A 26,700-nucleotide genomic window follows, 5' to 3' on the forward strand; every position below is an offset into this window, starting at 1 on the left:
AAGAAAAAAAAGGTGTAAGTGTTCTTGGTGTGGTAAGGATTGCATAGCTCTGTGCTCTTCCAGACACATCCTTCTTACAAAGGGAAAACACAGGGTGGGTTCCAGAGCACATCAAGCACAAGAAATGCAAAACTCTCCTCCCTCTCCTCTAACTTGCTTCACTTTATGGCCAGTAAGCACAGACCAGGAAAAACAGAGATGCTGTTTGCCCAAGTGAGTCTATGGCAGAGAACGGAGATTAGAGGCTAAATTCTACCCAAGAGAACGAAGAGCTGCACTTCAAATATTTGAGGAATGCCAGTTTCCATTTACATATTTTAACCAAAAAACTCTATTTAAGCTGCAAATTTGTCAGTTCCCAACTATTTATCTCTAACTTAGGGGGAAAAAAAAAACCACCAAAAACCCCACACAACAAACACCCCAAACAAAACCACAACAAAACACCCCCATACATCCTGGGACACCTGGGAACTACTTGATGATCTCAGAGATGTTCATGTGAGAGTCATTTCATGTGTGGTCCTTTAAGTGACATAGAGAAGACTATCTCCTGCCTCAGCACATGCGATATGTCAGCGGAACAGACTGGCAGGGAAAAGATTCCCCGCAAGAGAAGAGGGAAATACCTGTGGTGATGACTGAGCTGCTGGCGATGGCTCTGTGACCTGGATGTGCTGCACCTGGATGGCATGTTGGGTGTATGTCTGCGGGTCATGGAGCTGCCCAACGTCCACTGTGGAGTGCTGGGACTGGTGAGGTGAGGTAGCCTGGGGAAAAAAAATAAGCAGAGGTGCATATTTCAAATTCTTTACAGAAGCAGCCATGTAAATCTCTTCTGGGACAGAAGGTCTGGAATAATGAGGTAGGAGCCATAGTGGAGCACTCCTGCTCAAGCCTGTTGAGTTTCTTTGCACTCCTGGGAGGTAAAGTACACTTAACAGATGTAATGGCACAGAGATGGTTTATCTCAGTGATCTCAATGGCAAGGACTTGCCTGAGCTCATACAAGCTGCTTGTGGCAGTGACTGGTCTGAAAACCAGGATTAGCATCTTTCTATAAAATGTTCACATACTTGAGATCTGCATATCCAATTCTGTAGTTTGGCATAGCTGCGTCAAGGCAAGGGGCCAGAGGCTTTTAATGGATTTTTTGAACAACACCTGCTAATGATACCAATTGCAGTAACTTAATTACAAGTCTCAGATCTTGATAAAATAAAGGTATTGATAATATTAATAATACTGCAGGAATCAGTACTCATGCTCTTGTATGGTTACAACAGCCACAGTCACTATTAACTGGGGCCATTGTTTAGGCCTTTATTAACCCAGTTCATAACCTGATTTGTAACGAGGGGCCAGAGAGAACACAGGATTTCAGATTCAAATCCAACCAAATGGTAGTTTCAGCTTTACCCAGTGGATAACAGACTTGAAGGCTACAGTGATTCCTTACAGCTGCCTATCTTGCTCAGTTACTCTAGTTACACTCTGGTTTTATTTTTAGGAGGCTGTTGAGCATCAGGGAATGAATATTCTAATAGATGATATGAAGGGAGCAAGCAAGCACTCTCTGTACTCCCAAATTTTGGCTCTGGTTCACCGAGAACAAGGAAGTACAAATTAGTCTTGAAGTGCAGAAAACAGGTCACCCACTGACCCACTTTTCCAGTTGCTGGAGCAGACTCGAGCGAGGGTGCCCAGATGGGGAGAATTAAGTCAAGACTGTGTTGGTATGTCTCCAGCAAGCTGACCAAGGCTGGCAGGACTATTTATGCCCAGTACACGATGCTTATGAAGGGAACCCTATGCATTATCAATTGATTTATCTGTAAGAAATGGTCTGCATCACCTTTTGTAACTACTCCTTAACAAACTTCTGAGTGCTACAGCCCCAAGAATGCACAGGCTTGGTGTGGAAGGGGGCAAAAGCACAGCAAGACTCCCAGCAGGTTACTCACCTGGGCCACTTGAACAACCTGCAGCTGTATGTGCTGAGGCTGCTGCAAGCCAGTTGTGGACTGGGACACAGGGATGTACTGGATGCGCTGGTAATCCCCCTGGGGAGTCCGGTAGTCCGTGGTGAGGGTCTGGGATATCTCTGTCATGGCCTGGGTCAGTAAATCTGTTGTCTGAGCAGGGAGAAGGAGAGAGATACAAACCATCTTCACATATTGATGCACTTTTGCAGGGCTGTAGTTCTTTCCTCACACTGAATTTACACTTACCTTGGGCCTGGTTATTTATTTACAAGAGCTCAATGTGTGCAGAGGTTGGGGTCATAAATAATCACCAGGGATCATCCACTAGAGGACCATTAAGGGCTAACTTAACATACCATAATAAAAATAATTATTTTAACCTTCTGACTTAACAATATTCTATTAGACAACAAAAGTCCTGCATTTGTAAGGAGCTGACTTCATTTCCAAGTCAGAAAGCGCTTCATGGGTCATATTCCATCTTTCCTCCTCCAGACTGATACTTTTCTTGACAACTCTATTTCTGAAGTAAGTAAAACCATGTAACATCTAATTAGTGAGGTGTATGAAGCCAACAGCATCCTGATTGAACCTCTCATTTTTCAAGCAAAACAGTCTTTTATCCACTTAGTCTTCCAACAGTTTTAAACTGTGATCAATAGGATTTCTACAACTATGCAGCATCTCAGCACCCCTGAGGGATACATGTCAGATTTTCTAGTCTCAGCTTTCACTTCTGTGGCAGCTGATGTATTAACAAAGATCAGCCACTGGAGATTCATACCAGTCAGTGCTGCACTGTCCAAAGGCCTATAGAGATCTTGACTCCCTGAACACAACTGGATCCAGTTCCCAGTCACTGTTAAACACGTTCTCTTGATCCCAAGAACTGCAAGTACCTCAGGGGAGTAGTCCCAGTGAAAATCCATGAGATGTGTGTTTCTGAGTTCATTAGGCACGTGTGAATGTATTATATGGAGTCAGTAGGTCTGAATGAAAGAAGGGAATGGAGTTGGGGAAAAAAGGCAAATCCTTAAGAGCTCCAGAAAGAAATACACAGTTCCTGGCAGAGCAAAACTAAACCAGACTCAAAACCAGATGTGATCTCAAATCATGTCCTAACACAGCCTTTAAAATGATGTCTGCCAAATCAAGTAAGATCACTAATACCAGAGGGTCTCTGCTGTGGCTGTTCCCCTCCCCTGGCCTGCAGCCCTTACCACGACGGTCTCGCCGGTGGTGCTGTCGGTGGCCAGGACAGCGGGGGTGGAGCTGATGACGGCCGTGGCCAGCGGGGCGTGGATCGTGTTCGGGAGCTGAGCGAGCTCCGGGTGCTTCTTACGGATGTGTTGTACCATCTTTGTCTACAGAAACAAACACTGTTAGAAGGATGGGCAGGAACACTGCTTGGGGCCATGGGAAATGAGGCTGGTTGGGCACTGAACAGGCTCTCCCGAGCAGTGGGCACAGCACCAAGGCTGCCAGAGCTCCAAGAGGGTTTGGATGATCCTCTGGGGCACAGGGTGTGAATCTTGGGGATGGGTCTGTGCAGGGCTGAGGGTTGGACTGGATGGTCCTTGCAGGGCCCTTCCAACTCAGCATATTTTGGGATTCTGTGAAATCCACCAGTCCGGCCAACTGCAGCTTTTAGGTTTCCCTCAGTGAGGCACCATCAAGATTCACACTATGGGATGCTCTGGTCAAGAAACAAGGATCAGAAAGCTGCTGCTGATTAGAGCTACCTGACACTGAAATATTGCCCCAAAGAGCACATCCAGTAGCTTTTTACCCCAACACAGCCAAGTATTTGGGGGACTTTTTCTGAAGGTCATCTTTTCTGTGTTTTGTTTCCCCACTCCTCTCCCTTGTAACTGTCAGTGAGCAGTTTCCAAGCCCTTCCATTTGTGATCATGCTCTGGTAACTTTTCCATTCCTTCTTTCAAGCTTGTGTCCTCTATTCAGGGAACCTTTTAGCCCTAAAACAAGCAGGCTGTGCCTGCATTGTCAGCACACGCCATGACACCAGCGCTCTGACTCAGACTAAGAGTGATAGGTGACAGGGGCTGTGGTGAAAGAGCATCACCAGGGACAGGCTGTACCTTTTGGGGCCAAAACGCCTCGTACCTTACTGCTGTACTGCTTGGAGCAGTGAGGGCAGCACACGGGAGGAGTGGCAATGGTGCCTGTGAGCTGGGTGTGGGTGCTCAGCATGGGATCCGGCTCTCCTGGGCCTGCAGGACGCAGCTTCCGGATGCTTGGAGGCAACTCAGCACCAGGATGGTTCTTCAGAATGTGTGCTTTGCGTTTGCTGGCGCTCTTGTACACCTGCAGGGGAAAGATTTGGAATTAAAATGGTGCACTGCACACTGAAAACAGCTACCAGTTATCTTGATCTGGAAGGTCTGCGTGTGTCTGCGCAGGGACGTGGTCACAGCCCCAAGCCTGTCTGAGTTCAAGAAGTGTTTGGACAACACTCTCAGGCACATGGTGGGATTGCCGAGGTGTCCTGCACCGGGCCATAAATTGGACTTGATGATACTGATGGGTCTCCCCCAGCTCAGCATATTCTGTGATTCTCTATGTTTAGTTAAATCCCCCCAAAATTACAACATAATGCATGAACATATATAACCCTTCCAGCGCTTAATCAGTCTGTAAAAACAACTAACTTCTTGTGTAGCACACAGAAGCCTTTTGAGAACATACTGTATGCCACAACCGGACTCAGAGCAGGACAAGGAGGCAAGAGGAAAACCCTTTTTGCCTGGTACTTGAAGATCAAATGTAAGAGAAGCCACTGATCACCAAAGCTGTAATTTGCCCAATGTTCATTTGTTATGAGGATCGATGCCTCCACTCTCCTCACACACAAAGCATCAAACTGTTTTAGTTCAGTGATCGACATAATTTTTTAATTCTTTTTAGGCACAGCAACAAATGAATATTCTGTAATATTATTTAAAACTATTTTTTCTCCCTTCAAACAAAAGAAAGGAGGCATCACAGAAGAATATACTGAGGCTAAGGACATATAAAATACACTGCCTGGTAAATAAATGCCCCCATGCACAAAAAGCAAAGGCCAGGGAATAAGAGCGGGAACACAAAGGCACTGCAGAAACAGCTTCAGGCTCCACTGAACACTGGAATTACTGGCATATGACTAAATGAGCAGCTTACAGTAAAAGGAGTTAGAGACTTTTAGGAGTGATACAGAAACCAAAAGAACTTCGCGTTCAGGAACTACAGACAGACAGGATACTTAATCCTGGGCTGACACAGGACTAAGAGTCAGTGACTGTTTGCTGGATCACAGTAGTTGTTTTCCAATGCCAAAGACAGCAGAAAAGGATAACTCCAGTTTTCAATTAGCATTCCACTGCCTTGGCCTAAGTGCATTTTGTCTTCATTTTTTTTGGACAGTACAGCAGAATGCTGCTGGCAACCACCTCAGAAAAAGCTACAAACCCTGCCAGAGATTTCTATACAGAGACGAATTGGCTGCATACAGGTCTGGGACTGAGCTGTCCTCTGAGGGGTGACTTCCCACACACCTTATCACAGTATTGACAGAAGTAATCTCTGTTGGGTTTGATGATGGGCAACGTGAGCTCTGGCACCTCTTCTATTTTCATGTCTGGATGTCTCTTGGATAAATGATTCACCTTAGGAAAAAGAAACACAGAGAACAAGAACATATTACAGCTGAAAACCAAACAATTGCTGCTTCTCCCAGACATGGATAACAGCCAAACCAGAAGTGAATGATGCAAGTAAGCAGCACCAGAAGCATTTGCTGCTGCAAGGGGTATTGTGCACTCACAGTTGGCTGCTGAAGGTAAATGTGGTCTTGCTAGATCTCATTTACAGTTTCTCTAATCAAAATAAGATGGGAAGGGGTAAAATAGCTCGCCAGAACTGTCTTGCAGCTGAGAGTGAGGTAGTGTAAAGGGCCTCTGCCCAGATCACAGGAAACCTCTGCAAACAAGATCTCTTGCTGCAGTACAGCCTTCACCCAGAGGCAGTGACAGGGCATGGCCAGGAGAGGCCCTCAAGAAGGGGGAGAAACAAAACACAGAAAGAGACTGAGAAAACTGAAGCTGTGAGGCTGAATTAGGCAATATTTTCCTCTCATGTTCTGTTAAATACATTACACATCAGTCAGCATTACTTAGCGTTGAAATATGGGAGTGACAACCAGACAATCTGTGCAAAGACAGATTTGCTGAGGAGATAAGACACACAGGTTTAAAAAAAAGATGTATCACCTCAACTCAGCTATAAAATTCGCCCTGTTTCACAGCATCCTGGCTGGATAAGACCAGGCTGGACAGGGCTCTGATCAAATGGGTCTAGTGGAAGGTGTCCCTGCCCATGGCAGGGGATTGGAGTAAGATGAGCTTTAAGGTCTCTTCCAGCCCAAAGCCTTCTACGATCATTGCATTCCAACCACTATCTCCATCTTCCCTCTTTAACTATTGATCAGGATAGAGCAGGAGGCTGTAGGAGCAGCCAGGCACTCACCAACATGCCCCTGCGGCGGAAGCCCATCATGCAGAGGCGGCACTTGAACATGAAGCTCTCGTAGTCGGTGGATGCGATCCGGGGCTTGAAGGTTTTCGAGCGGCTGATCCGATCAGCCTTCTTGGCCTCCCTCTCCGGGTTGTGCATCCTCTGCATGTGCTCCCGCAGCTTGTCCTTCCTCTGGGAAAGAGCAATCAGGGAGAAAAATGTCAGCACCACACCAGTGACTGCCTTACGACCTGTCATGAATCTGAGTTTTCAGGGATCTCGCTCCAGCTTTTCCTCTCAGAAAAATGTGTTTCTTCACTCAAAAGTGTTTAGTCCCTCAGTGTCCCATTACAAGCTCAGTGACAAGGAGCAGGCTGCCGCCACCACAGTTTACCTGGCTCACAGTCCACTCCATCTGTTCTGGTGGGATTTGGAAAGGCATCTGGATAACATGCTGACAGGATGGATGCCATGGACACAGGCACCTCTGTCAGGAATAAGATTAATTCACTGGTATCAGCAAGCAGTTTCTTTACTGAACTGATATAAACAATACAACCCAAGCACCTGCTAGTGGAGCTGAATCATGATCTAGTTCTTAATGAGCAGATAGAAAGTTCCTTTGCTGTTAAATTATTAGGAATAAGATCTGTTTGAAATAAGATGCTGGGGTGGCCTTGCCCCTTAGGAATGGATGTTGTAGCTCACATACAACACCAAGCGGTACATGCAACTTGCAGGCAAGTCTACCATGTTTACACATATTATTTGCTTCCACCTTTGAGAACATGAGCTTATCTACTTGAAGGAGGGCAAGAAATGGTGTTTGTTGTACCAGGAATGGTCCAGCCAAGAGCCACCTCACCTTGAACTGCTTGCCACAGGTGGAGCACAGGAAGTCCTTGCGGTCCGAGTGCCGCAGCATGTGGAGCCGCAGCTTGTCAGGGCGGCAGAAAGCTTTGTCACACTCTGTGCACTGGTAAATCTTCTCAGAGTGGAAACTGCGCACGTGCTTCTTGACCTGGAATGGCAGATCATACAAAAATGGAGCTTATGCAAGAGAGAAGTGAGTGGTAAAACAGTCTAGGAAACCCTATTGAAAAGAAAGAAAGGAAAAAGGTTTTGAAGTTGTCTAATCTGTTTTGGTTTAAAAAGTATTTGATCAGAACAGATATCTCAACAATAGTTTCTATAAAGCCATAACATCTTTATGGATGGATGATTTGATTTCTTCAAGATTGATTCTTGAAGGCATCAGCTATTGCACAGTTGCACTTAATGGGCAGCAAAGGTCCACGATGTTGTACTGAATCACCCTCGAGTGAACACATTCATCTGAGGTTCATTATCTTCCCTTCATTTGTAAGAAATCTAAATGCAGGGACTAATTCCTTTCAATCAGAGAGAATGAGAGTGCAATTACAATTGGCAAAAAAAAAGAGCCTTAATCAGAAGAGCATTTGCAATTACTTTTCCATACTCTGAGACTATCCTTGACCTCTTCAAACATCTAGTGGGGTTCCCCCCCCCAAATAAAGGAACTAATGAGGTTTGACATTTGAAATGCAAGCATTACTCAAGAAACGGATCTCTAATTAAATCTCTACCATATTCTAATACTGATCATACATGGAACAACTTGGTGTCTTTATGTGTTCCACATAAAAGTATTTAAGTAGGCAGCAGTGACTAGACATAATTATTCATATAGCAAGAAGAGAAAAAAATCATTGTTAAATTTCAAAAATAGAGCTGAATAGCTGGAAAAAAGCCATGGATCCTTCTTCTGACTTGATCATTTGCATGAGAAAGTTTATGGGGAATTAGGTTGCAGTACAGCATTTCTGAATCATCAAAATTTTTCCTTGTGCAACATTTACAGAAGATAAAGGGCTTCTGCCAGGATGGAGTTGTATTAGTAAATCACTTTTCCCCATCCTTTCCTCTTTAGCCTAGTGGACAGTCTATCAGTTCCTATTACTAATACAAACTGGCTTTCTACATTTCAATTTCAGTCAGGCTGCTCAGTAAGACACATCAACTGCTTTGTCCCTAGGAAGACTAATGAATATATTAATGGTACATCTCAGTTTTTTTCTTACTGGACGTGGAAATAGAATCTTTAAATTCTATTAATGACCTTCCCCAAGTGCTCTGCTCACTGCACAGAGTAGCTGCATTACCCACTGCTCCAGTGCAGTCCTAAGCAGTGTGCAGGGGAGGAGAACAAAGTGCCCAGCTGAAGCCCAGGGGGGAAGTCAGGAAGCAGAGTATCCTGATCTGTTCTGGCATTTCTGCAAGCTGTTTAAATGAATTATCCTGACAAAAACCAGGCAAGGGATTAAAGATGAAAAACCACTGTTTTTTTTTGTTCAGAGTTCTAATGACAAAGGACAAGGTATGTTCAAGTTCAAGCAGAGTACGGCAAAAGACAATCCCTTTTTGTGCCGTGGAGCTGTGGTAACCAGGGCCTCTGCTTTGGGCATTTCTGGGCAATAAGGGACCCAGCCTCCTGCAGTACAGTGTCTTCAAATGCCAGACTGAAGCACCACATCTGATGACTGAGTGGACAGAGCACTTCAGCGGCAGAAGACAACATCTACAAGTGCTTGGTCACTCTTCCTTTTCAGTTTCTGACAGATGTGGATCCCTTCATCATGTGCAAAGGAACTCCTGTGCAGCATTTCACAGGGAGAGGGCTGAAAAATCCATAGCCTTGAGAGAGACCCAGAAGGCAGTGCTTCAAATCAGCAGGGCACCTCACCTGGATGAAATCTGGGAAGCGTTTCTTACAGGTGGGGCAGGTGAAATAGCCGTCGTTGACATGGATGGCCACGTGGTCTTTGAGCAGATCCAGGCGGTCAAAGGACTCGGGGCAGAAGATGCAGGAGTAGGTTTTCTGGTCCATGTGGAACTTCATGTGGCTCTCGAGGGCACCACTGTTGATGAAGCCCTTGTTGCAGATGTCGCAGGTCAGGGGGCAATTACCCTCCCGGCCGTGGAAGCGCAGGTGCTGATCCAGCTTGTCCTTCTCCCGGAAGGCCTTCCCACACTGCAGGCATTTGAAGGGCCGGAAGGATTTCCGGATGAACAGGTGCTGCAGAGCTGCATTCTGAAAGAAACATCCCAGATACCTTTAGCTTCTTGAAGGATAGATTCCACATCCAGATATTCTCAGGATTAGATATACCAGATGAGCAGCGAACCTACACTTCAAAAAGTTATGTTGCATCATATTCTGTCTCCATTTCACAGCAGGGGAGGCTGTGACAGGCAGGAGTCAGGGGACATACCTGCAGTTACACCCTGAGTTAGCAGAACACAGTGTAGAGTTTCCTCTCCATCCCTGATTTCTTCTATTTAGCTTATTTTACAGAAAAATACCATGCTAAAGACAAGTTCTCTCTGCAGTACAGACCTGGGCCTGAGAAAAGCTGCAATTCCCACTGGTTTTGGGGGATCAGGTCACAAGTTCAGCCACCATAAAAAGGGATGGTGAGCCAGCGCCCTGTTTCCCTCAGGAGCAGGGCTTATGAAATTCCACAGCCCTTTACATCACCTTCTCACCAAAGATCACCACAGAGACATGCAGCTGGGGTTTAGCATTGCCTGGAAAACTTCTGCTGGAGCATACATTCAAGAGGTGCTACTGTAAGCCTTTCTGTTGTTATGAAAAAGAAGAATAGCGTTTCAAAACATGACAGCAGGGGCAGAATGGCAGGTTTAGGAACAGCAGGTAACAACTTGTGAGCAGTTCTCCACTCCTACTGTGCACAACATCTCTTCTCAGCCCCTATTTGGTTTTGGTGTGTTTTCCTTCACTCTACCTTTTCTGTGACATTTCCTGATTATTCTCTCTTCCCCTTCTCCCTTTCAGATAAATGTTATAGAGCCATCCCAGTCCTAATCCAGCAGTGTCTGCTGGAGGAACAGATGCTGCTGTACATGTTGCCTGTAGAAAGAGGGAAGTGTGTCCTGCATCTGCATTTCAATACTGGATTAAAATTTCATGTTGGATAATTGGAAAGCTGGAATTAGGTGCTACCTCTGCATGTATAAAATCTCACAGCACACAGCACTCAAAGTACAGTGCAATGCTCTAAGCATTAAGTCTAAGCATTATCTTCTCTTCTCCAAATTAAGATCCATAAATGGTCATTTATCGATGTCTTCTCTTTTCACATGTTACACACAGAAGCCAGAGAAATAACCTGGAGGGCATGGTAAGATGGGATATTAGGAAGGAATTCTTGGCTAGGAGGGTGGTGAGGCCCTGGCACAGGTTACCCAGAGAAGCTGAGGCTGCCCCATCCCTGGAAGTGTCCACGGAAAGGTTGGACGGGGTTTGGAGCAACCTGGGCTAGTAGAAGGTGTCCCTGCCCATGGCAGGGGATGGAACAAGATGAGCTTTAAGGTCTCTTTCAACCCAAACCATTCCATGATTCTAAATAGCACTAGACACTGCTGATACCCCTGCTCACACATGTTCCATATGACCCACTTTTCCCTGAGCTACATTTGAGACTTCTGAAAAAAGATTCCCCTGGTTTCCTCTCTCCTTTCCTTGTGGGAATGTGACAGCTGACACAGCTGACATTTGCTGCGTCCCTTAAGTGCCTGCCAACAGCTGACATTGAATAAGTGAAGTTAGGAGCTCTTCTGCTGCAATGAGGGAACAGCTTGGGAATACTGTGAAATGCTGTGTTAAGGATTAAATTTGTGAGCCTGAAAGGTCCTTTTCACCATCTGAACTGCAGAGGCAAACCTAGACTTCCATTCCAGGAAAGGAACGGGAGAGTTACTCAAAAACCTAACAGTTTCATACAGGAGCTCCAAATGAACTGTCATCATCTCCATTCTCCATTTTACAAGTGAGACAATGGGAAATACAGAGATCTGCTGTAAGTCACCCCAGGAACTGGAAACACAGACATGTGCTGTGTAAAAACTAATACGCTGTATGGAGTCATGAGTACATAAGTTCCCCTGAACCACAGGGATATGTTAATAAAACACATATAGTTGAAGAAATGCACTTCAAGTCCTGAACTGCACTATTAATTTGCTATTTGATCACTGGTACCTTACCCGGGAGCTGAGTGGGAAGACAGCAGGATAACTGTGTTCAGTCTCACTGCTATCCAAGGGCTACAGAAGGGTGAATTGTTTTACTGCTCTTTGGCTAGATAAGCTATCAACTATAAAAACAGAAAAAGAGAACTAAGTGTTGTCTCATTAACTCATAATATTAATCCAGCACAAACAATTGTGCAAACAAATCCTCCAAAACTTCAAGATGGATATTACAGCTTTTCACCCAAGCAGTTTACTCCTATAATATCCACCTTAAATTTATAATTAATTGGCATGAAAAGAACTAGAGTTCTGCAAAATAGTTTTTCAGGTTACACTTAGTTCTGGACAGTGGTTGCTTCAAGAAGAACAAATGTGACAATTTACAGTGTGGGGTCAATCAGGAAACACTAAACAGGAGCTGGACAAAACAACAATGGAAGGTGATGTTGGTATGTCCCATTGGATTAGATACAGCAAAAACCCAATGAAGCAAAAACCCAAACCTACCTGCAGCTCCAGCTGAACAGGCAGCATTGAGGGAGAGAAAAATACTTATGTTATGCAATGGACTTGAAAACAGAAGCCTTGACTTCTGCAGGTCACTACAAGGGCCAGCTCTTCTAACTGGAGTTTACTCCTTTGAGGTTTTTGCCTCAGGAAACACTAAACAGACCTTTGAGGTTTACTCTGTAGTTAGTTAAAGGGAGTTAAAGGGCAAAGATAATCTTGAAGGTGTTTTGTGACCTTTCCTGTTCTCTGGGGCTGATTAACAATGATGCAGTGCATGGCAGAGCCACTGTGAGAATGAAATGCTTTCAGCAGAAGGGAATAATTAGGGCAGGATGACAATAGGGCAGGGATTAGAAGAGTGAAAAAGTTAAGGAGAAGGGACTTTTTCTAACCTCATCTTACTGGCTGTACTCCCTGTTACACAACTGGTTGCATTTCTTTCAGCACGAAGGAAGTGACTGTGCTTTCCAAATCATATCTCTATCCCTGCCAGGTTCTGGCATCAGCACATAGACACTTTAGATACTGCTCACAACTGAATTAAAAACAAACATTCATTTTGGCTGTGCACCACTCTGTTCCTCTAATGTGTTACAAGAGTATCTCGAAGGGTGGGTGTATCTCTTTGCAATGCTGGGGACACAACTGCCATAGTTAAGGTCTGATCTCCAAGGAAACTCCACAGGCTATAAAGCAGAGGCTGAAAAATTAACTGATCCTATCAGGACTTGAATCCTGGGGCACCACAGATAACTGCTTCCAGCTAGAATGAAAACACTTTGCCTTAAACCTTAGAAAAGCTGAAGCAATTCCCAAAGAATGATTGTTTTTGATAATTAAATCCTATTTGAGTAATAAAGAAGTAGAGCTACACAAGTCTCTGGATTATAGCAGTCAGGACTTTCTACCTTTTCTTTGGAAGTGAATAATGTATACTACACATCTAAAATCCAAATGTTTGCTTGCTTATATTATTAAGTACACATTAGTATAAGCAGGTGCTGTGAATAGCTGAGCTGACTGAGTGTTCAAAGGGTGATTTTTCAGTGCTTAGAAAATAATACTTGCTGGTTTAGCCTTAACTCAGTGCTCATTGCTCACAGTCTGATGCAATATGGAAGGGTCTGTGCAACCATCCGTTTGCCATTCTGCCAGTGCTTCTGGCTTGAAACACCTCCAGAACTCTGCTGAACATGAGCTGCCAGATGCATGGGAAGTTAGGAAGATTTGAGGGACCAACGTGTCACTAAACCACCACTGCACCCTCTTAGCTGTCATCTGTGATGAATTTCCAAGCTAAGTCACAAGACAAGTAACTTCAGGATTTTTGTACCTTTCTTCCCATATTCACTATTTCAGAAGATTCGAAGTTCATATCTTGGGTTCCAAAGTTCAGGGAAATGGCCAAGACTTTCTCTTCTTACTGAGGAAGCTGTAGCACACTGTAAGCAGTCCATTCCCCATGCTCTTTACTGACAAAAACTCAGCACCTCTCTTTGTACTCTGTTATCTTCCCTTCAATACATTCAGTAAAAATCTCTCAAGATTTTAATCTATGAAAATGAAATTACTGGTAGAACCTTGTCATTTGGAGACTGCAAGCATTTCAGATGGTTAAAAACTGTTCAGTCTTAATGTGCCCAAGCCAAATCCTTCCTTCAAGATGTGCATTTTTGGGGTAACACCACCACTGGCCTTACATGTGTATTGCTATAAAGTGCAAGCAAAATTTGTCTCAACATCTTCCTACACAGAACAACTCAACTCTTTCCTAATCCTTTCTCATCCCCTAAAAATGAACTCTTACCCCCATTGCAGCTGTTCCTTTCTTTAATCCAAATTTTATACAGGGAAGAAAAAGGAAAAGATTTTAAGCTAAATAAACCCATCTCCCAGTTACACAACTTCAAGGATTATTTGCTCGAATCATTTCCCTCCCACACATAGTAGAGAAAAAAACAGCTCACCCAGCTGACACAGAGCTCAGGCTCAAAGCTTTTGCTGTTGGTACACAAAGCTCTTAGTGCAGGTTTTGATCTCAAAAGCACGTTTTTCTACCCCAAAAAAGAATTTTAATCACTAAATATCACCATTTAAGTGGATCTAAACTGTAGCTGTGGTTTCTCTTTGACAACTTTGCAGTAGCATTCTGAGAGACACAGATAGTGCTGTGAGCAAGTCATTAGTCTGTGCCACAGCACCACAATTCCACCGGCTGTTTGCAGCCACCCTGCTCGCCAGCTCGGATGGACTGCGTTCCCTGAGAGAATGACTGTGCTGCAATTCAATCAGCTCCAACTGCTGACCAGTTCTCACTAACACTTGAGATATTGGTTCTTAACGTGAGACTTGCCTTCCTCAGTGCTAAGAAACCTGCTAGGAATGAGATGCTTTAGATTTGGAGGTGGATAGACAGTGAGAGGCAGAGCAGCTGCTCCTGGCAGGTGGGTCTGGCATTCCCTGGCTTACAGTGGATGGAGGGGGGGGCTGTGCTCTGCCATCCCTCAGCGCTTACCCTGATGCGCTTGGCTCTCCTCATGTCATCTGCTGTCATGGTGCTCTGCGTGGGCCCCGTGCTGCCCTCATGCTGCGGCTGCACCTGGAGCGCGGGGGGTTCCTGCTGCTCCAGGGCCGGCTGCGGCTCCGGCAGCACCGGAGTCTGCTCCTGCTGCTCCAGCCCGTTCAGGGCGGCTTGTCCGGCCTCATCAAACTGCCCCTTGCTGGAAAAATGCAGCAAGTCCTGAAACCGCAAATCATACAACTGGTGATTATTCCCCCCACCCACTGAGAAACGCTTTGACAACACTCAGCAGACAACAGGATTTCTACATTTTTCATCACAAGCTATGAACAAAACATGTATACCCCAACTCCTACAGTTCTCCTGCCATGTCCACTGATGCTTTCCCACATCACCTTCACCTACAGCAACATTGCTCAGAGCCAGGGAAGCAGCGCTGCAGGTGGGTGACTCCGCTGACCAGCCACAGAAAATCAACATTATCCAATCTTCTGCACTCAGGGCTATTTCTGCTTTAACCAAAGATGATGATGGGAGAAATCTTACAACCTGGTCTGGGAGAAATCTTACAACCAAAGTGACTAGTGCAGACCAGGGAAAGGAGAGGATTCCTGTCTCGTTGAAACTGTTTGCACTTTGAAGCATTATTGTGTGTCGTTAGTAGTGTCTTCTTTCTAACAAACTCTCTGGAGTGCTAGAGAGTGACAAACGAGGTGATTACACTGTGCACTGTGTTTTTCTATCCAGTTTCCAGCTCTGCAAACTCTTGTCCCCCCAGCTGCACACATCACTAACACTTATCACACAAAGCTGTTTTCCTCCTTTTTTGAATTACCATAAAAAGGGAGGGTGTTGTGAGTGGGAAGCACATGCCAAAATTCTACATTCTTTCCCTGTAAGTTCCAGTAACTTCTCTGGCATGGAATTCTTCTGTATTACATGAAAAAAATCACACATAGATCCTTACCTGACACCACTTAATGCAGCTAAGGAAACTTAAAAGCACAAGCTAGGAAGCAGAGCACCAGAATTATGTCAGCTCAAGGCTGGCGCTGTCAAAGCACAAAAGTGGGTGTGGGAGAAGAAAACCAGGGTGCCAGGAGGAGTGAGGCCCTTACAAACCAGGACTGCTCACCAGAGAGACCCAGATTTAGGTGACAAGTTTCCACCCTGACTGACATTAGACTGTGCTCACATCCTGACTCTAAAGTTCTCAGGCAGAACTTGTGCCTGGTCTTCAGGGAAGTGGGCAGACCTCCAAAGGCTTAGGACATCACTGTGGCCCTGCTCCACTGCACAGACACTCCAGGCCTGGCCACGCTCCAAGTTGGCAGGACATGAGCCACCTCCAGTCCAGAGGCCACTCACACCCATTAATGTGGGATTGTGCCCAGCAAGCCCTGTCTCCCCAGAGTGAAGGGTTTGGGAGCAGCAGTATGTGTATTTGTCTAAAGAGGGCTGGGAGGTGTCACGTCAGCCTGCGGAGAGGGTCAGCCTGCACTTAATGCAGCATTTAGGGCACTGCAGCAGGAATCCATAGGCAGAGAACACGTTCCTCCCTCTGAGTCAGCACAGAGCCATGACCCAGTGAGACGCCAGAGGAAAATTACCACTCCAGATATCAGCTTTCAGCTAAATCATAAAACAGAGCACTGATCCCTTTTGACACCACTCAGAAAAGGACTTAGTGGTAACCTAAGCATGGGCAGCATCAGAGAATTTAGCATTTTACTTGAATGCATCGTATTGGGTCCCTACAGAATATAACCAATAGCCACAAGCAAAAGAACATTTTGCAATAAGCCTGCCTACAGGAGGCCCTTCGGTTAATATTAAAACATCACAGAGAACCATAGCTCAAACTGATTTAATTCCACCAGCAGCAGTTATAAGAGCAGGTTGATCTCACATTCCAGAAAGTACAAATAGGAATCTAAATTCCCATTACAGTTTTACTGTCTAAATTACTTCTGTGATGCTGCTAAAGTGCTGCAATAACCCACCTCACTGCTAAGTGTTCTGGGATGAAACTTGCTGTAGAAATGCAAGTGATTTTACAGTGGAAGGGAAGTGGTGTGCTCTCCTGCAGAGAATCGCAGTTAGAAAACAAGAATTACTTAGGTTTAAGTACAAAGCACACCCTCAGTTTACACTAATGCCCCAAATTCTTTTTTTAGTCAAGAGTTTACATCCCACAGGATATTTTTTTCCTCCTTTCCATCTCCAAAAATATACCTGTGTCCCTTCTTCACACTTTTCCCCATTTTCACTGGTTACTTCCATGCGCATGAACTTGGGAGGGCGCCCGGGGCGTCTGCCTGGTCCAAACCTCCTCTTCCCTCGCCCACGACCTCGGCCTCTGGCTCTGCAGAACACACAGTGCCACAGGTTAAAGACAAAAAAGAGATGGATTTGCATTCTCTACTGATTTTATGCATTCTTTCTCAGCATCACTGTTCACCCACTCGACTCTGCAACAATGACCTCCAGTAAATAATAAAACCTGAAGAAATTCTGGCAGCAGAAACAATATTTTCTGGCTGATATCTATTTATTCTGTGCTTTATGAGAAACCAAAGTCCAGAAGACATTAAATTTATTTCAGTAATCATGGGACTGAGAGGACCACTGGCTTCTAGCAAGTCCTCTGCCATGGCAACTCTCCCACTTCCAAGACCCCAGCATGCAGTGTGTTGGAAGCATTTTCAGCAACATGGAACAAGTGCACAAGGAAACCAATTTAAAACCTAGAGCCACAACATCCCTCCCCAAAAAGCACTTAGCCATTGATGTCAGGTCCTAATTAGAAGGGAACAATTTTGTGACAAAAAAGCAAAACAAAGTGAGAGCCACTCACTACATTTCAGGGAAAAAAAGGCACCAGTGCTCTGTGATGGATGTTTGTAGATTCAGTTTTTAATAGGATCAACTGTCTTGCCAGCCCAACAAGGAGCCAAGGCACTAGAAGCCTTGTCCTCAAAGCTCTGTATCTCCATTCATCTGAGAAATATCAGTATTTCAATATTGCAGTATTGAAATACTATAATTTTTTAAATCATTGGCAAAAAAACCCCAAAAGCCAAATAAGAAAAAAAAAATCCCACTGGTTTCAATAGAGTATTTATTTCCTTCAAGCTACTTCTTTCACAAATTCTCTTAACCAGTCAGATTCTGGTGCCACCTTCTTTCCTTCTGGTGCCCAGCTGTTCTCTCTTGAGTTGGTCCCTAAGATCTGTAGGGCAAAGCCCCTTTTCTGCAAGTTTGGGGAAGTACCACAGTGATACGCAACAAAGCCAAAGCTGTCAGTACCTGCTGAAGAAGTCCAGCTTCTCGTCGTGGGAGTTGAGGTGCTGCTGGAGCTGCTCCGAGCTCATGAAACGCCGATTGCACTCGTAACAGGGCCAGTTCTTCTCCTGCTCCCTGAGAACTGTGTTCAATTTGAAATGTCAGTAACAGCATTTCAGCCTCACCAATTAAACACCTCATCTTTTTCCCCAAGCCTCTCTGGGCCATATCTCTCCCCTGAAGGTTGGACAGGCTGCAGAATACCCAGCACTGCTCCATTTGGCTTTGCTTTTATCCCCTCTGCAGTGTGCCATGACGACAGCCCATCACAGAGAGACAAAAATGTCCTTGGACAATTCATATGAACTATCAAATGCTTAAAATGCAGGGTGATTCTGAAATTTACCCTGTATGGAAGAGCACAGCATGGTGTCTCTGGCACAAATTAGGGGAGATCAGTCTAAAGCAGCTGCACATCAATTTATGATGCAGACACAACATTAGACCTTGTGTACAGAAACACACCTCTCCCAGCAGCAACCTAATACTTTCCAGAAACTGAGGCAAAAGGTTAAATTATTGTAATATTAGCATGAGAAGAGTTAGTGGACGTAAGTTCCAATAACCCAATCTAGATCTGGTTTAACTTTTCCCAACCTAGCAGAAATCTGGGAGCACTATACAGGCCATATGCTCTAGAATAAGAAGTGCAACACCCAATGACCATCACGCAGACAACAGAAGAGCCCAAGTTACCCTTCCTTTCCTCCTCAGTTATGTCATGGATCTTCTGGTTCACAAACTCAGCATAAGAGGCAGCATACCACACCTGCAGCAGGAATAAAGGTAACAGAGCACTTAAAACCAGAACTAAAGGGAATTCATTTGAAAATGGGTTTTAAGCAACACATTTACTTCACCTGCCTCAACCACTCACTTACTGCTCCTTTCATACTCAATAGTAAAGCCTGGTGAGATCAATATGCTCCCGCTGAGGAATAGAAGAGCTTTGCTCAGAAAGCATTTCCATTTAATTTTAAGGTCTAGCCTCCCAATATGAATGTTAATCTAGCACAAGACTATCAGTAGGTCTAAAGGAAATAAGATTAATTTCTTCAAACCCAACTGTGTAACAGCAGAGCCCTGTTAGTTGTGGTACCAAGGGGAATGGAAAAACTTTTAACTGGGGGGATTTCACATTTCTTTTCTGCTCTCTTTACATAGACAGTAGGCAGCACCATCCACAGAGACTCATTTAAAATGTTTCTCAGCTTCCAAAGGATTACAGCAATATAGTCCTGCTTCGCAAAACAAAGATCTGCCAGGCGGCAGCATGATGGACCCACTTTTGTTATAGGAGGGATTTAGGAAGCCTTAGAACCACAGGAGGCAGGAAGACAAAGTTTATTAAAGCCTGAAAGCAGATGCTCACATCTAGCTGAGAATTCTTGCATCCTTGCATCATTCCATCTGTTTGATTAAAAAAGGACAGTTTTAGAAGAGAATTTCTCAGAGAAGGCATGAACAGATTTTCAGCATGAAAAATCCAGGCAGGTTTTAACTTGCACTGGGCAACAGGCATTTCCACAGTAGTGGTGGGTGGCATTTCAAGGTGTGTGTTACTCTGTAGGAATCTCACTGGCTGGGCAAAAAGGAAAGCCTGGAGCTCCTGGAATACTCAATTGACATGTAATACAGAACTTCCCAGCTTTAACTCACTGATCCTCACAGTCCAATCTCTGGACAAAATTCGTATGAATCCTCTAAATCCACTTGGAGAGGAAACCCCATTACTGAGCTCAGGCAATTGGCTTTCAATTAGCAAACCAATTTTACCCCAAAAGATACTGCTAACACATAGAGTAAGAAAAATTATGCTTCTACAGGCAGGTCCATACAGATTTAGAGTCTGATTTCAAATTGCTTTAAAAACTGCTGAGAAAATGATGTTTGGATACACTTACAATGGATTAATAAGATTTCTAGTGATTCAGCTTCAGAGATTCCTACTCTTAGAGTGTATAAACAGTCTTTAGCCCTGGTTCAGTGAGTGTGCTTAAAATAATTGTTCTTCCAGATAAACTGTTGACATCTACGTGCGAGAAGAGATTTGAAGAACAATAAACAATTTCCTGATATCAAAATTTTTTAGTTTCCCCCAGTGCTCCAATAGATGTTGAAACTGAAGGCCATCTCAGTCAGCCTTGCTGCTTTGAGCTCAAAGTAATGAATATGTTTTGAGAGGGAACAAAACCTAACTCACAGGGAAGTCACAATATTCTTTATAATTTTCCACATGCAAAGTTTCAAAAGTTCCAGGAAAGTCAGGTAAAGGGAGAGACCATATTCACTTAAGGCATCAAAAAACAAGTCAAGGGCACACAGGACTAACTCGAAGGGGCATTCAGAACTAAAAAGAGTAAGATTGCTGCAATAAAAATTAGACTGCAGCAGCAAAATATATGCAGTGTAAAGCATGACAGTGAGAGACAAATAATTTACACAGTTTTATTGAACTTCCTGATTTTCTACCTGAGTCAAAGCTTATTACAATTCCTAAGTTGGTGGCCAACTACTTACTGACTTTAGTGGCATTTGACTCAGACCATCAGAGAAAAAAAAGCCCTAAAACTATTTAGAGCAATATTTTCTGGCACTTGGACATGCAGTTATTAGGCAGCAACTCTTAAGAGATTATTTAATCAGTAGAAAACAAGAACCCTGAGACACGAGCAATGTCATACCTTGAGTTCCTGCTTGGGCTCCACGTTTTTGATGGTGGTGTAGTAGATGTGGTGGCCATACTGATAAGCCACCAGGTTCTGCTCCAGGTGGTTCTGGGCTGGACGCACAAACATCATCCAGTTACACAGAGCCTCACTGGAAAGTTCAAACCACAGGTCCTCTTGCAAGTCTCTGTCTTTTCTGTCACCCTTATCAAGAGAAACCTGTAGCAAAATCCAATTACATGTGACTGTAATTAACTGCCTGGTTCAAAAGAATTTGAGTTACTAACAACTGTGCCCATGCAACTGTTACATTAGGGGAGCAATGAAGGCATAGCTCATTTTTTCTCTTTACTAACAGGGATCCTGAAACAGGCAGAGAAGTACTTAAAAATGGGCAGAGATTTAAGCAGGGAGACATGATGGACCCTTCCAAGAGTTTCAAGGACAAGAATCATTCATTAAAAGGGTCAGGCACAGTATGTCCCTGTGGCTATAAATGAGCTGTAGCTTTAGTAAGATACAGAAACATCAGTCAGATGTTTCTTACTGGCAGACCCACTTCTCCTTTCATTTCTTGACTCGTAACATTGCCTCAAGCTGGAAGCAGCACTTCTTTAGCTGAACTTCTCTTGGTTGCTGAATCTGCCTATAGTCACAACTTGCTTGTCAGACACTACCCATCAGAGTACTAAACTGTGGGCCTGAACTCCAGTAAATAAAGGACCAATTTCTATAATGAAACCAGTAAATGAATAGATAAAAGTCAGTCAAATCCATTTTACCCTACATCAAGGACTTGGTATAAGAAAGGGGAGAAAAATCTCTCCTTTCCCCTCCATCTTATGGGGAAGAGAAAGGAAAGGGACGAAAAGTATTTTGAACTGAAGTTACAGCATGACAAAAGAATGGCTGTAAAATATTCTCAGATGGGGCTGCTGTTTTTATGTCCAGATGCTGCTTCAGCTCATGGAGTGACTCACAGCCTTCCATGTTATGCACCCTATATATCGTAACACTATAGAGCCAGAACATTCACTAGGATCAGTGCGTCTCCCTGAATAAGAGAGCAGATTTGGAGCTGTCCTAGTTAGGACAGCTGAGACCAGTTCATCACTGGATGGGTGTAACCCAAAACTGTGTATTCTATAGCCTTCCATGCCATTTCCCAGAAACTGTTATCAATGAACCATTTACACCATCTGCACATAGAGCCTGACTCCTCAGGCTATAAACTAGGTGTTAAAAGGCCTGCGAGATAGGAGTTGCTCTTGTCCTCACACCCATTAAGGAACCCCCACCCTGAGGGAGGTACTGAGCATTCCTGCCTGAACTGGAAGATATAATCTTGGAGTCTTTAACCACTCGTGGGATCCAGAGGAAGACTGCAGATCATTGCTCTCAACCAGACTGCAGACCACCGTTCTCGACTGGACTGCAACCACCACTTTTCAACCAGACTGCAATCACCACTCTCGACCAGATTGCAATCACCACTCTTGACCAGACTGCAACAGCACTCTCACCAACAGGTTTTCCCCTCTCCTTTTCCTTTGGACTCAGGGGGCCCAAAGAACACCACTCTGTTCATGCCCCAGGGTGCTGGGTTATATATTTGGGTTTTGTGGGTTAAAACCAATTGTTTGTCTGTATAATCATACTTATTGTATTATTTTATTAAATTGTTATTGTGACTTATAATCTCGCTTTTGAGTGGAGTTCATTTCCCCTGCTGGTTTACCTTTAAACCAGCACAGGAGCCAAAGCAATTTGAGTGTTTCTGAGTTACACTAAGGGAACAAAAGAACATGTCTATCGATCAAGATAAAGTGACAAACTCATGAAAATCAAAGCTCAGGCACAAACTGATCCCTTCTTCTCTCATCACCCCCCCCCTTACCTTCAAATGGATGTAGCAATCTTTGAGCTCAGTTTGTCTGACCAGGGGCCCTTCCACAGGCCCAAACTGTGTTCGCTTCGGGATGCGCCGTTTGGAGAACACTCCTCCCAAAAACCTGTCAATGTAGAGCACCAGGGGCAGGCTGGCCCTCGCCCGGGTCAGCACGGGCCGGTTGGGGATGGGGTGCAGAGGGCCGTGTTTGGGGCACACCGAGGGGTGTGCATTATTGCACTCCTCACACCCTGCACACAAAGGCAGAGAGGACACTGTCAGGCACACACTCAAATGCAGCTCACAGACAGCCTTATCTCTCTCTAAACCTCTTTGGCTCAGCTGTGGGAACATTATGCCAATAGTCTGTCTAGATTTTACAACATTAGAGAGGGCAGCCTCCTGCAAAATGAAGAACGAAGCAGTTCAGAGACTTTACCCAAGACAGAATCTTGTCTTGTCAGTACAGCAGCCCAATGTGAGTCCACATTTCTGGGCATAAAGGTGTTTACTCATTACTGCTAAAATCGGAATTGTTCTCAATTCCATTTATTGATGGAGGAGAAAGAAAAAAGGGGAGGGCAGGCAATACATGAAATACTACTTCAAATGCTTACACAAATCATTGGGATCAAAGGGTCGAGGTGGATCCGGATCCCATTCATCCATGTCAGAGTCTTCCCCATCTTCATCCTCATCTTCATCCTCATCATCTTCCTCTTTTGTTTCTATCCTTTCTATTTGATTCTGCAGAGGTGCTAAAGGGTCAGAACCATCCACTGCCTCCATGGGAGGTAACACCTGGTTATGCACCGGTAATGATGCCTGGGGAAAGAATTCACAAACCATTAAAACTGATTCAGGAAGAAAACTACACTTATAAAGATGAGCAATGAAGGTCCTTGCTAGTCTACCCTTCCTGCTTCCTTTGGTAATGGAGAGAAGGACAAGGGGAAGTGAAGCAGCTGATAAACAACTGCTGAGGGATGTTTTGTGTTGCTGCTGCTGAGGCCTCGCTCAGGACACCTCTGTGTCACTCCCTGCCTCCACCCTTCCAAGAACTCAGTTCCCAGGAGAAGAAACTGAAATCAGGGAAGCTCTGCACCCTCGCAGAACTGTTGAAACAAAGTCCAGGCTCTGTGGAAATAATCTAGAGCCTAAAGCTGTATTTTAACTTCTTTTGTACAAGTGAGAAAATCCTGCACTTTGGTACATGATCTTTTAAAACCAATCCCCAAAGCACACAGGCAGAGATAATGAGGGATGAGGTAACATGGGGCCTAGATATAAACTATGGGCCATGAAGGACAGTTGAGACCATTGCATTCTTACACTAATTTTCAAGTTTATCCCTTTATTTCCCTAAAAAAACAATTAAGTATTTTAAATGCAGTGCATATTTCATCATCCACACAGGTTTCTCAGGTGGAGAACAAAAAATCCTACCCCCAGTAAAGCTGCCTGAAAACGCTGTCAAGGAGACCACTGGCAAGTGGATGTTGCTGTGACAGTCAGCGTTACACCTTCTGTTATCTTCACTTTCCAACGCTAGAGGAGAATTTTAAGGTGGCTGCTCAAGACAGAACCATCTGTACAACAAGTTTCTCTGTATATTAAACACATGATCTCTCCTAAAAAAACCCCACACATTTCATGGTGACACTATGGAAGACAGTACAAATCTGTGCTACAGTTTCTCACACTCAGCCACGTGCCATCCCCTGAGATGATGGAGCAATGGAATCAGGACATGGAAAAGGAAAGGGTGCCTGGCACTTACTCTATCTGCTTGTGGCCCCTGCTCCAGAGCCACTGGCTGGGGGGGGTCGGCAACGCTGCCGAGCACGGACAGGTTGGTGGGGTTCATGCTCTGAGCAGCAGCAGGCAAGAGCACCGTTACCTAAAATCACAGGCACTCATTTTAGCACTGCACAGTTCCATCAGGCACTTCCACATGGGCCCTGCCCACCATGCACAGCTCCCTCGAGCCCTGCACTCACTGGAAACTACAGCACTGCAATGATCTCGAGGGTTTTAGAGAGGGGTGATGGGCTTGGAAAGAACCTGCAGCTCCAGGGACAAAGAGAAAGGCTTCAAACCTCAGTCTAGACTTTGCAACTTCTGAATTATCTATCACCCATTTTTAAATCAAGGCCCTACCCAGCCTGGGTTCAAACGGCACTAAAAGATGTGAGGAGCTCTTTAGCTCCTGGTAAAACCACTGATTTGGGGTCTTTTTCTCTTCTACGCACAAATTTACTTTTTTTTTTTAAGGGAAAAGGTAAAGAAGGGAAAAGAGACGTCTCCTCTTTTTTGCCTATCTTTCTTTTTCTCAAGCAAACCCTGCTCATGGCAGGGTGTTGGAATTAGATGAGCTTTAAGGTCCCTTCCAATCCAAACTATTCTGTGATTTTATGATCCAGGATCCTTAAAAATGAATCCAAGACAAGTGTATTGACCTTACTGGAAGATCAAACTCTCAAACTAGAGGATTCCAACCATTATTTTCCTCTACATTATTTGGTCACACTATGCATTTCTGTTTACATACTTTTTTGGGGCAGTAACAACCAAATTAATGCCTATTACCACACTGTTCTCACATATTCAGCAATAAAACTAAGCAGAAATAAGATCCCAGGAATCACCTTTCCTATCTTTTGTTTCCTGCTTATCTGTACAGGAATTTGCACAGGTGTCCCACATGATGTTTCATCCTTCTCTACAGTTGACATCATGTGGTTTCTAGTTTGTGCCTCTGACTGTTAAGCAGCTTTTATGCTAAAATCCAAGCCCCTGCCTCTCTGCAGAGTGCTTAATAAATATCAGATAAAACTGAGTGCAGTGAATTGTGCCAGCAGTGAAGGAGCACACAAGAAAATCCATAACACAAGGAGACAATCTTAAAACTCCAAATCTAATTGCTTTAAGAGGTATTAAGAGTAATTTATGCAACTGCTTAAAAACTACAGCAAAAAGACTTCAGGGAGCAGTGCGATGGTAAAGATGGATGACAGTTGAACTAAGCTGTCTAGTATTTTCATTTCTGATGCCAAGTGGCAACAGGAAAGGCATTATTATTCCATGGCACAGCTCCAGTCTGCCAGTGAGCAGAGGGTCACACGAGCTTGTACCTACTATTAGCATTGCCTACTCCTAATCACACTTCAAACATACCCTTACTTCCATTTCCATGTCGGGCACTGCACAGAGTGTAGGCATTATTTTTAAAAACTTTTCAATTTCTTTTTAAGATAAAGTTTCTTTTAAAAGACAAGGGGAGTTTTCATTGTTATTTTATCATTTGTTGTCAGTTCAGGGATGTCCCACGTGACATGCTGATGTAAAAACACCTGCAGAGGCAGGAGTTGCCACAATAAGGGATTAACTAGCCTCCAAAAAATTAATATATCTGCCAGGACTGATGTCAGAAAGTGCTGGAAGGGAGGACAGGCTGAGGACACACGCAAGTGCTCCCGCCCTTGTACCTGGGATGGTAACAGCACATCTCCTGTTAGAGTCTCATCGGCACTGCACACAAGTAATCTCTACTTTTAATTAATCATGTGTGTTAAATAAGCTTTAAGACAATTAAATAGGAATTTTTGGCTTCTTAATGCGGGGAAATTGATGTAGCAAAATATTCCAGAGAACCAGAAGACAGGTAACACCTTTACTGTGTCAATCATTGTTTCCTGTCTGTGCCTCAACAGTTTATAAAGTCTTTGAGCAATAAAATTTGTTTTCAGTACACATTCAACCCTTTGCTCTGCCCCAAGACTGTCAATAAACACCCATTTTAATGATGACTTGAGTGATGATTCAGATCCAACACATCCATTCACACATGCCATTAAAGCAGTAATGATTTAAAGTCCATGACAGCAGAGAATTTCAACTAGAGAGACCTGAAAGTAGCTGTCTATACCTGGTTACCACAATACAGTCCCCAAAGATAAGTAAGAGTTAACAATAAAACCTTTGAATCCATGAGGCACTACAAAAAAAGGAAAATCATCGAAACTTTATAAGCACAGGCTCCATTTTATTCTATTCCCCGCCTACCTCACATTGGCAAGCCCAGCACACCCTGATGAGGTAAGGGAGCCACTCACTGAACTTCCTCAGGTTTTACACTTCATTTCCTGTGAAGCTTCTAGTAAAAGTAGCATTTGATCCAATTTTTCTATCCCT

The 26,700-nt window shown here is 44.2% G+C and overlaps 1 protein-coding gene across 2 annotated transcripts in view; it reads right to left on the minus strand.

Moving 5' to 3' along the window:
- The window catches only part of PRDM10 (PR/SET domain 10), a 40,431-nt gene that overhangs the window by 5,008 nt on the left and 8,723 nt on the right, over positions 1-26,700 (minus strand). For both annotated transcript variants that reach the window (XM_029962036.1, XM_029962037.1), the window contains 16 exons: positions 23,124-23,331; positions 22,516-22,757; positions 20,634-20,837; positions 18,646-18,718; positions 17,914-18,031; positions 16,840-16,969; positions 14,599-14,823; positions 12,081-12,092; positions 9,262-9,609; positions 7,363-7,518; positions 6,510-6,689; positions 5,540-5,650; positions 4,110-4,310; positions 3,206-3,349; positions 1,965-2,135; positions 630-770 (listed from right to left, as the gene is read on the minus strand). In XM_029962036.1, coding sequence (XP_029817896.1) covers positions 630-770; positions 1,965-2,135; positions 3,206-3,349; positions 4,110-4,310; positions 5,540-5,650; positions 6,510-6,689; positions 7,363-7,518; positions 9,262-9,609; positions 12,081-12,092; positions 14,599-14,823; positions 16,840-16,969; positions 17,914-18,031; positions 18,646-18,718; positions 20,634-20,837; positions 22,516-22,757; positions 23,124-23,331 — 2,664 coding nt within the window. The remainder of the gene's footprint in view (positions 1-629; positions 771-1,964; positions 2,136-3,205; positions 3,350-4,109; positions 4,311-5,539; positions 5,651-6,509; positions 6,690-7,362; positions 7,519-9,261; positions 9,610-12,080; positions 12,093-14,598; positions 14,824-16,839; positions 16,970-17,913; positions 18,032-18,645; positions 18,719-20,633; positions 20,838-22,515; positions 22,758-23,123; positions 23,332-26,700) is intronic.

The sequence above is a fragment of the Manacus vitellinus genome, unplaced genomic scaffold, assembly GCF_001715985.3.
Source record: "Manacus vitellinus isolate BGI_N305 unplaced genomic scaffold, ASM171598v3 scaffold_41_pilon, whole genome shotgun sequence".
NCBI classification, from domain to species: Eukaryota; Metazoa; Chordata; class Aves; order Passeriformes; family Pipridae; genus Manacus; species Manacus vitellinus.